Below are 11,764 nucleotides of genomic sequence, written 5' to 3' on the forward strand. Positions count from 1 at the left end.
TCTGCTGTTTGACGCCCCTGCACAACCTGAAACTCCATTGTTCCATTGAAGGAAAAAGCACCCCAGATCATGATGGCACCCCCTCCACTTTGCTGAGTGGAAAAGATCTCAGGTGGGATCTCCTTGTCATGCCAGTAACGTTGGAAGCCATCAGGACCGTCAAAGTTACATTTTTTCTCATCAGAGAATAAAACTTTCTTCCACCATTCAATGTACCATGTTTGGTGCTCTCATGCAAATTCCAAACGGGCAATTTTGTGGCATTGAAGAATGTTTTTCTTTTTAAAACCCTTCTCTTGCTGGTGTCGTATGATGGTTATTGGACTGCACTTGGCACCAATAGCAACCGTCATTTGGCCCAAGGATCGGTGCCGGTGTCATTTTTTTGGTCTACCACTTTAAAATACTTTCTGCGTCCAACCTCAGCAGGAATGGCGTGCTGCGAGGAATCCGCTCTCTGACCACCACCAAACATTCATTCACATTCATACACTAGTGTGGGCTGCACTGGAGGCAAGGTGGGTAAGTGTCTTGCCCAAGGACACAACAGTGACTACCTTCTCTACCTCCTGAACCACTATCGTCCATTATTATGTCCCTCCATCCATCCATTTTCTATGCCGCTTCTCCTCATTAGGGTCGTGGGGGTATGCTGGAGCCTATCCCAACTGACTTGGGGCGACAGGCAGGGTACACCCTGAAATGGTCGCCAGCCAATCGCAGGCCATTATGTCATATATATATATTTTTGTATCCATATTTGTATTATTTATTATTATTAAAAAGAAAAAATGGTGCTAATTTTACTAAAAATAGTAAACATGTAAGTAAGTCATACTTCTCAGTCAGTCAAAACTGAGCATTATTATTTTTGTAAAAGCAGCGCTTGTATTGTAGGTAGTACATATTTTGGACAGCTATGGTCTCTGTAGTGTGACTCTGGGGTGCTGCACCAGACCTATTTGACCAGCTGAACCAAATCTCTGTGGTTGCAGTGTTTCGAGTGACATTGATGCATGTGGTTGTTGTTTTTTGTTCCCCCTCAAGGTGCTTTATTTGCTCGGGGCCATGTCCCTGTCTATGGCTTTGCAGCTGGACCGTCACGGTCTGTGGAACCTGCTGGGACCCAGTCTTTTTGCTCTGGGCATCATGGCAGTGGCATGGGTAAGTCAAATATTTACTCTCTTATATTTGCAATGCGGTAGGTACACCACATTTAGTAAACGAGTTAAATGGTTTTATGTTGTGTGTGTTAGATGTAGTTACATATAGGCCTCTCTTGGCACATTTCCACTTCCTTGGCCTCGTACCGTTTGCTCACACTCAATGTCCACCAGCTTGAACCATCTCAGACCACTGTGTCACACATAGAGACATACGACATCATTCTTCCTGGTACATTAAAATGTTCAAATTGAGCTATCGTTTCCAAGACTTATTTGAAATCATTAAAGGCAACAAACTAAAAGCGGTTAAAATTCTCACTTGGTCGTTCCGAGCCGGATCTTGTGCTTCCCGCCCGATCTACCTTCGACACTCGACACTTCTGGCAATTAAAGTGGGCTCAAAAAATAACAAGGTAAGCAGGAAACCTTTCTTTTGAAAGAACACATTTCTGCCTGTTCCCTTGCGGGGCAGATTGCTGGAATTGACGAGAAAAGAAAGCCAGTACGTTTTTAACAACGTTTGCCTTATTTAATTGCAATAATTACAATTGAGAGTACCAGTAGGAGTGTTTTTCCACCTTTTTTTTTAAATAAGAAAATCAGAAAAAGAATAAATATATTGTTCCCGGTTTCGAGACTGTTCTGGCCGGATGCCTGTTTTCGAGTCTGCACTGGACAGAAAGCCCGATTTCGAGACTGTTCTAGTCAAGATAAATACAAGACGTACTGTGTCTGCCTAGGTTCAAGACTGTTCTGGTTAGAAAACCTGTATTTTTGGGGTCAGTGGATTCTCGCAAAGTGACTTTGGCCTGCTGAGGAAAAGTGTCATTGCGACTGCCTGAACTGTTGAACAGATTAGCTCCTCAGAAAATTGTCTATTTTGGACATTGCGGAAACTTTGCCAAAGTTCAAGGCTTTGGGGAGATAATAGATTGTTGTGTCGTGTTTGAGTTTGTACTACTTGGTTAGGAAAGCCGCTAAAGGTATATACGTACCACCGAGAGTATACTGCGTACTCTTGGTCACGAAAGCCTTCCGGTATATACGTACTAGCGAGGGTGTGTCTGTTTTGTTTGAGTTTTTGAGGCCAAGAATCCTGCTGGGGCCTGGCACTGTCGATAAAACTGTTCTGTCTGTTTGTGTGACTTTTTTGGCGTGTCTTGTGTGAGTTTTTGAAAATGTAGTTCTGTGTGTTAGTGAGATTATGTGTTAAAATGATGGAGAAGAAGAGTTGGAAGTGTAGTTTTGAACAAGGACATTGTGGTAGTAGCTCTTTAGATGCCCGTTGACTGCATCAACTCAACATACAGTATTTAGGTTCAAGCTAATGCAGCAGCGGGCATGTTTGACTCTACTAGTTCTCTACTGCCTTGTGGAAGTAATGGAAGTAATCTGTCACATGTGCATGGCTAAAAGCTGACCAATGCAGCTATTTTACACTACCGCTGAGGGGTTTTCATAAGTTGTGCAGCCTGTGGGTATTAGTCATGGCTTGTAGTTCCATTACAAGTCATCTTGTACTTTCACTGACACGTCTGTCAGACATTATGTGCTCCCTGAACTGATACCAAGGAAAAACAGTCTTTCAAGCCAAGAAAAAGACATTTGACAGGAGTTGGAGAAAACATGGTGTGTGGCTTCCTTGGAGAAAGGGATGTGTTGATGAGTGTGGGAGTTTTGTAGGCTGGAGAGACACAGTGGAAGTTGAAATCCAGCACCTTCGACTTTTGTGCCAGAAATAGAAGACAGCGTATTATATCATAAGCAGGAGTTGTAATGATAGCCTTTCACTGCTGTGCTATGTTTGGTCTTTGAGAAATGTGTGAAATATTGATTAATAAGTGCTAATATATGTTAGTATTAGTGGTGCATCTCGATGCAGACAATGACGATTATTAATCGATTAATAAATGCCAGTAATAGATTCTGACGGAACAAAAAGGCGGAACGTGGATGTGCTGCCCGGACAGTTTATGGTGGTGCACCTAAGTGTAAGACGCTACCAGAATGGCTGAGCGTGAATGCCGACTGGATTTAAAGTGAGCGTCTGGAAGCACTTTGGCTTAAACGTAGTTGAAGATAAAATGAGCCAGAAAATATGCAAATTTTGTTATACAAGTTTAAAATATTTTAGGAACACGACAAATATGAGAAACCACATAGCACAATTCCAAGAAATCTCTATTTTGTATGAAAGCTGTTTATGACTTTGCTATATGGCAAAAATATTTTTGTCAGAGATTCTATGCTCAGGATTTTAGTTTGAATTCAGACGTCTTTATTATTTATTTATGAATAATGGCAGATTTTTTTTAATGTTGGTTATTCAGAATATGCTGAAGTTTGTGTTTTATACACGCTGCTCCTGGCGCATTTTTACTTTTCCTGTTGGTTCTGTGCAATGGGAAATACATTGAAATACGTAAAAGATAATGGAAGGAAATTAATCTGTTTCACGTTATTTTAATTGTGGATCAAAACTTTGTTTTAGTAGTAAACAGTTAGTGAATAGAAATTATATACAAATTATATTAATTATGCATTAAAAAATTGCCAAATTATTGATCACAAAAAAAAGATGCATCGATAACCGTCGCAGGCCTCTGAATTGTAATCGCATCGAGGTGGGCGGAGATTCCCACTCCTAGTTAGTATTCAGCATCTTTTGTTGAAGTTGTTGCAGCTCAGTTCCTGATGACTTCTTGACATTTGTTGTCTGACACCTGTAAAGTGCAAATGCGTGTGCTACACAGTGATAATATCTGCAGAATACAAGTGCACGCCTCTCGTCTGCGCCGATTAAAGCCGTGACAGATAAGTCATTCAGATGTTGCCGCGGCAATAAAGCAAACACTGACAGGCCCACAACGGTTCGGATTGAGCGATAATGTCGTGGTGTAAAAGCAATTTGATTGCGTGACTCTTCGTGAGGCGGCTCAGCCTGCTTTCAGTCTCTCCTCGACTTGGTGCGTTTTCAGTGAGAGAGAGCGCCTTCATTTCAACTCTGCAGTGACGGCCGTAGCGTGCGTTTCTAGACACAACCGACTTAGATCAGTCAAGTGCAGGGCACCGAGCGTCTGCAGCTTTGCAGGAAGTGTTGTGTGAATCGAGGTCTAAGTCTGTCATGCCAAACTCTCCGATTGCCCCAACCAAATGAGCTTCCTGACTTATGCATAAAAAGGGCGTCCCAGTCCAAGCAGACAGTAAAAAAACAGCAGGATTCTCTCCACTTGGCTTCACATAAATTATTACTTTAATCTCATATGGTAATTTAATCAGAACCACTTTCCAGCTGGAATACACCACATTATTCTGGTCACTCATTGGTGCTTTATAGTATCTGTCTTCACAATCTATACCTTAACGCCTGGGGAGGCATATAATGCAAGCCATCAGTGTTTATGAAGTGGGAATAAAGGGAGAATACAGTAATCAAGCATTCTGTAGCTGGTGTTCAGAGAGAAATGAAAAATATGCCCGCTCAGCATTTTATAGCCTTTCTGGGCCACTTATAAGTGGATGAGAATATTCCGTATTAAACTTAAAGTGACATTACCACGCATCGCAGGAGAACAACAAAGCACAAATAACAGAATTAATTAAGTTTCATGGCAGCTGAGGTGCAATGTTGCAATTTAAAGCATCTATCAAACCATCGAGGCCACAATCACTTTGTGGACTTGAGATAAAACTTAAAACGCTCCTCCAGCTCGACTACTTTATGCTCATCAAATTCACAGTGCAAGAACATTTCAAACGGAAATAAACGAAAATAATGCTTTTTCTGATAGGTCCCTGGTTTGTTGAATACAGTCTTCGAATAAATACAATTATCATGACATTTTTTTTTATTATTATGACTATTATTGCTTTCCTCATATATTTTACTTATGTTAGGAATCAATTAATTGCTAATGTTAGGAATCAATTAATTGCTAATATTAGTCATTATTTTTGTAACAGCAACAATATTCAATCATTTGTTTCACTGAACACTGAGAAACAGTGTCAACAAGCTATGAACTGGGGGATTGTAATGCTGGTGAACACATCACAGCATATTATAGCGATCTGCAGGCATCAAGCAAATATCCCCTCCAGGCAATGTCATGACATATCTCACCTTGGATCTTCTCGGTAAAAAAAACAACGTCTTAGCAACTAATCTTGCATGACGTGTTGAGACTGAATCAACAGCTTCTCTGCTGGTTGCACCTGAGTGGTGCTCCACTTCTCTGTGATGCGAATGGCCAACAATCAATCGCACACATAATTCTTACTGATCAATCAAATACTTTTATTTGAATCCTCACAAAAAATATCATGGCTTCTTGCTTGGCACTCTCCACAACATTTTGTGGGCGGTCATTAAAACAGTAAAGAAAAGGGAAAAAAATGGGAAAAAAAGACCCAACTATAAAACGACCCCTCTGCAGTATATTTTGTAGACAAAATCAGGGACAAAAAAGGACAAAATGAAGCTAAATATTTTTAGTAGCCCCTGTTATTAGGTATTTTTATTCGGGACTATTGTTTCAAACCTGCAATTGTGTGTCTCACCGAACATGACAGTACTATTCCCGACACCTAGTGACCAGCCAAGTTCCCTCTAAGATGCGCTGCTCCAGCGTTCTCAGCACACAGCAAACCTGTGCAGCACACAAAATAAAATCCACCATGAACTGTAAATAAAATAAACACGTAATTTATTCTGTAGCATTTTGCAATGCAACTCCGTGAGCGACAGGGAACACTAAGCGGTAGCAACTTCTAACACAGTGACGAACACTGTCCAGCCAGTAACAAGATCTTGTTCACGTGTATTTACTTAAGCAGCCATTCAGTTTTACGTTGAGTTTGCCCGAGTGTTGCCGAAGGGACTGCAAGATGGTTGTTTATTTCGGTTGGCATTTTTTATTACATTTTTTTTATTTAGACAAGAATAAACAGATTAGGGATTGTCCGATCGATCGGACACCGATTTCTGTGAAAAAGCATGTGATCGACATACGCCGATAAATGCCTTTCAATGGCGATCACAGGAGCCGACCACCCCTGTTAAAAAGCTTTAATTTAATACGGTATTTGAAGAACAAACACTTGACGGAGTATGGTGAGTTTTCAAGGCTCACGGTGCAGCATGAATCCAACGGCAACTAACGCAGCCAAAATGCTGGACGCCAATCGCCCGTATGTGCGTGACAGTCTAAGCAAATAACATGAAAAAAATGTGAATTAACAGGACTAAATGACCAGCTTTTTTCAGCGGTAGAAGACACAGGGCTCGCCGACTGCTCTCTCACTTGGAGCCCACCTACAGTATGTGCTACCTGCTAGGGCTCCATCAGACAATGTACTCTCACATCCAAAGTGTCCTTAAAGAAGTGCCCTTATTTTATTTTGATGAAATGATGACCAATGTTAAATTAACAAACCAAGAATTGAGTTCATTTGTAGGTCTAAAAGTAATAAAGTGTTTTTACTCCCTTTTTTTTTTGTCTCTCCTACGAGGTTCTACTTTTTTTCCCAACAGCATTTTACCACATCATATGCAAATTAGACGATGGCGTCACCGAGCAATTTCTAGGACAGCCAACAGCTACTTGTCTCACTGAAAAGTTGGTTCCATGGCTTGTTGTGTCTGAGGTTAACAATAAAGAAAGCTACATTGTGAAATATGAACCCACACATATACAAAATAGCACAGAATTGAAGTTCTCAGGTTTTGGACAGGTGTGATCCCACAGTGTGCACGTCTGATGGCTCTCACAGAGGTCCGAGGACACTTGAAAAATTAGGGGGAACATTGGTGGCCAGCGTTGACTACCACATATTCACATGTCTTTGACTGAATCTCCTGAATGCCTTATATTTGTATTTTATTTAATTGAGCCATTTTTATGATTGAAAATGTTTCATTTAGGCAAAAAATACTTAGTTTGCTTTAATATGCATATTTTTAAACTAATAGTAGGCCAGATTCACCCACGAAACAGCATGATTTATTAATCAATATATTTTTTGAAAAACTGTCAGCAAGTGAAGCCACGAAGTTCAAAGCGCAAGTGTGTAAATCGCTATACCCCAAATATAAGACGCCAAAAATACTGTCTTGTATAATATTGTAACTGTGTGTCCAAATCCGTGAATTGTAAACCCATCAAAAATGTGTCTATCTGGGCCCTTCAGACAGTGCGCACCATCCGCCGACGGCAATGCTACCCGCCCACCTGGAAGCGCTGGGTGTTCTTCCTCTTCCCGGGCACCACCATCGCCACTTCGGCCGTGGCCCTTTACGCCTTCGTGGAGACGGAGGAGAACTACTTCTACATCCACAGCATCTGGCACATGCTGATCGCGGGCAGCGTGGGTTTCCTCCTCCCACCTCGCGCCAAGCCCGACCCCAAGGTGACGCCGCTGAAGCGGAGGCGAGGCTGCGGCTACCAGCTGTGCGTGAATGAGCACGAGGAACTGGGCCTGGTGGACCCGGCCATCATCACCATAAATAGCATCTGCACCAGCTGATAGACTCCTCCCACCTCCACCCCCACACCTGTTACCTTGGAGACACTTCATTGCCTTCTTTTACTTGGGACGTTCACTCACGGGAAATAAGCCACAGAACTTGAAGAACTCAACTTCAACTGTAAATACTTTGATGCTGATAGGACGTATTGTTGAATCTCCTCTTCTTCTAGTCATGGTTACTGTCCCCGTGAAGCAACGCCTTTCCACACCATCGAGGTTAGCTTTGACTGCTATCTACAATGTTGACGCCAGAGCCATATTGATTTGGAATAAACGCAACAGCTGCAGTAGCAGAGCTGAGGTCAAAGGTTGCTTCAAGGCACGACTAATCTCCTCACTTTATGAATTATTGTCAAAGCAAGAACCTTATGGTTTTTAATGGCTCACCGGCAAAAGCCGCAGAATGAACACATCAGTCAATGTTACCTACGAAGGGGCAAATACTTTAATTGCAGCTTTAACAAGCAAGAATTGTATTGTTTATATTCTCTCCTAGGTACAACTAGTCTTTCAATCAGAACCCTATTGCTTTTGATGGACAAAAGACACAGATGACCGAGGCAGCTGAGGTGAAAGCGCTTGACAAGGCGCCGCTCATCTTCCAGTGTGAAGGTTTAGTGTCGTAAGTCAGACGCCAGGACCCTATTGTTTTTACTAGCTCACTGACAACAATGACAGAGGCAGCTAAGATCAAAGGTCAAGTCAGTGCAACTATTTTGTTTCTATCCCTACATGAGGTCAAAGGTCAGGTGAGTACATGTTGACTTGACTATTTTCAAAGCTTTCAGGGATTCTTTCTCCAACGCCAGCCCGATTGATTTGGAGTCTGATGCCGGGATGCTATAGGGCCGCGCGGGTACATTCACTGTTATCCAGCGTTCGCTTGGCGGGGACGTCACACTGTGGTCGCCTTTGTAAGTTACCATCCATCAACCAAGTGCAAGTATTACTCGTGTATGTACTGTACAGTAGAAGTATTTCTTATGACATATGGTGTGTACTGTACTTTATACACATGCTTGTTTGTGAATATGCATCGGACGTCAAGGCTGCTATCTGACGGTGACTGTAAAGCTGCTTGTGTTCCTTATTTATTCGAGCAGGCCGCTTACATTCCACTCGGTACAGCAGAGGATTTCAAAGTGAAGGCCAGCGACTGACGTAGAACCGCACTGAACGTTTAACACTGGGCAGCTGCCACTTAACAGGGCTTGCACTCATTCCGGCTACATTTCTGTGCTACCCCTTCTTAACAACACTGCATTACTCAGACTTTCCCGTCTTTGTGGATTGTTTTGTGGATGCCGTTCATTTCTTTTGCGCAAGGTGGCGGCTGGAGGATAATACAACACATCTAGATTAGGCTCTCATGCATGCACTAAGTGTAAGGGTGCCCTTACTAACTGCACTTACCTCACTTTCATATCTCATGGTAGAGCATTATTTGAACTTATCACCTGGTCATGGTTTATGTGAAGTACAGTAGAACCTCGGTTTTTGTAGGATGCGGTTTTGCTAAAAATGTCTCAAGTTATTGAGCCTGAAAAGGTAGTCTGTGGATTTAAATGCCCCAAGTATTCACGTGTTGGTGATGGTGGTTATTTTACAGTTGGGACACCCCAGACAGATCCCACCAACGGAATCTTTTAATCGTTATTTGTGTGTGTGGTTTATTTGTTCATATAACGCACACAGAACGATGAACAACTCATTTCTGTCACTTAATAAGCACTGCGCTGTTCCCTGATGAGGTTTTCAGGCGCACTGCGTGAGTGTCAGAGGAATTTTTTAACAAGAAATTTAATACAGCCGAAAAAAAAGCTGCAAGTGCCATAACTTTGATCACAAAGTTAGTGTTATTACAATGGGATTGTCATGTAAAGGTTCCTAGTTAACGCAGGTTGCAAGGGAGAACATTTTCAGAGAGACACATGACAGAAAGTGAGCCGGGCCAGCGTGTGTAAAGATGATTGTACCTGCTGCTGAAGTTTACATTGAATATCGTGTGAGAAAGTTTACAGCTCTAACCTTCCACTCTTTAAAGTTACGCTTGTAACAAATTAGAATAAATCTCTCCTCTTCCCTCCACCCATCACTGTGTTCAGCAAGTCTTTAACAAAGGCAAAAGTGATAAGTACTCGTTTATCCATTTAAGTCATCATGTCTATGCATCTCTGCATGTCAAAATTATCCTCTTGTGTTCATATTTTTGGGTGTTTGGAACCTGATGAAGTGGACTTCCATGATTTCTTATGGGAATGTTTGTGTGTTGTATGTTTCTGATCTGACCCACTACACATCACACGTTTACACAATTGAACATGTCCAAAAAGGAGTAGGAAGAAGCAGAATTCATGATAACACTAACCCTCAATAAAACATGTGTAATACACAATTTGTCCTCTTAGCACATTCTGGATCCAGTTGTCTGGTGTTGTCTGCTCTCCCGTCATAGGAACTAGAAATGTATCAGGTTTAAAACTAGTACTAGTACTATAATATGCTATTATAAATTAATATCTAACTAGATATAATAAAATTAGCATATAGTAACTCATTTGTTTGGTAACTTGCTAGCAACCTTTTTTCCAGTGGCCGTCTGTGTTGCAGCTGCATCTTCGTGTCACTGGTGTGTGTGTGTGTGAGTGCCAGGAAAAAAAGTTGTGACTCATTTGGGTCCACGTGTTGGTTTGCATGCATCAATCTCTCCGGAATATAAGACGACGTGTCTTTTTCAGACTTTTTCCTAGAGCAGTGGTAGGGAACCTACGGCTTGGCAGCCAGATGAGGCTCTTTTGATGACGCCATCAATTTGTTTATTTTAATTTGTTTTCCTGACATTTTAAAGTAAAACATTACGGAAATCACAGTGTTAAAAATAACATTAAAAATATGCATTCTAATGCATTTTAATCCAGCCATTTGATTTTTTAGCCACCTGCCACCTGTCCTTCCCATGTTTTCCGTGTCAGACACCAAAACTTGATTATTATTGCGGTCGTCCCTCCTTTAATGAAATAGTCAGCTAGCTAATTGTCCAGAGACAACCCTTTTGAGGAAAAAGGAAAAGAAAGATACGGAGTAGGATGCAAAACCATGCAGCACCAGAAGTCGCATTAATGGTAAAAAGTAATTTATTATTGGTTAGCTTCAAGATAACAACATGATTAAAAAGACTAAATTCAGAGACTTATTATATTCTAAAATTGTTGGTCTTCCTTAAATATACACACATTTGGTTGTATTCGGTGTTAAAAATATGATATGGCTCTCACGGAAATACATTTTAAAATATGTGGCTTTCATGGCTCTCTTAGCCAAAAAGGTTCCTGACCTCTTCCTAGAGTCTATTCAGTACAATACAATATTTTCTCAAGCTGCTGTGCCTCACACTTTGAAAACCACTGCAGTAGATTCATGGGTTGTGACATGTATCACTTATCAAGGGCACTGCTTTTTTTTTAATGGTCTTGGATTCTACTTTTTGCACTGAGAAAAAAAAAATGTACATTTTCATCACAAATGTAAACCTAGCTGTCATGTGGAATGTTAGACTGTCTCTTACAGTGGAAATGTATCGTTTTCACATGAATGTGCTGATTAAAAAGGGAACAATTCCAAAGTGCAGCTGCCTGTCACCGGGAATGACGATGACAAAGAGTGTGGGGGGAGCGGGGGTTGCGACGATTTCAGACCTCAAAAGAAGACCTGGCCTCTTTTACTCATCCTCTGACAGGACCTGTGTGTCACCACATTCATAAACAATAAATGTTTTCTTTCTTTGCCTGGCTTTCACTGCTGCTTTCCAAGCTTTTAAAGGGTGAGCTGTTGAAGACGTCGCATTGCAATGTGTGGCCCTAATGGCACTCGGGGAGCCAGATGAGATGCTGTCAACATCCTCGTAGGAATATAGCAAGAGATGAATAATTCTCCTGCAGAGCGGCACAACAAGCTTCTCTGCTCTGTCCTTATATAAGACAAAAACCTTTATGACTATTTGATGTTTGCTTTATTAGGTGTGCCTCTTGAATAGGAAATGATGACATAGGAGCCTTTCAGCACATTGTTTT

At 41.4% G+C, this 11,764-nt stretch overlaps 1 protein-coding gene across 1 annotated transcript in view; it reads left to right on the forward strand.

Annotated features, from left to right (window-relative positions):
- Positions 1-11,474, forward strand: part of tmem8b (transmembrane protein 8B) — a 51,219-nt gene extending 39,745 nt beyond the window's left edge. Inside the window, exons 13-14 of the mRNA XM_054774131.1 lie at positions 1,048-1,164; positions 7,356-11,474. Coding sequence (XP_054630106.1) covers positions 1,048-1,164; positions 7,356-7,691 — 453 coding nt within the window. The 3' untranslated portion in view covers positions 7,692-11,474. The remainder of the gene's footprint in view (positions 1-1,047; positions 1,165-7,355) is intronic.
- The last annotated feature ends 290 nt before the right edge of the window (positions 11,475-11,764 follow it).

Source organism: Dunckerocampus dactyliophorus, chromosome 4 (genome assembly GCF_027744805.1).
Source record: "Dunckerocampus dactyliophorus isolate RoL2022-P2 chromosome 4, RoL_Ddac_1.1, whole genome shotgun sequence".
Classification (NCBI taxonomy): Eukaryota; Metazoa; Chordata; class Actinopteri; order Syngnathiformes; family Syngnathidae; genus Dunckerocampus; species Dunckerocampus dactyliophorus.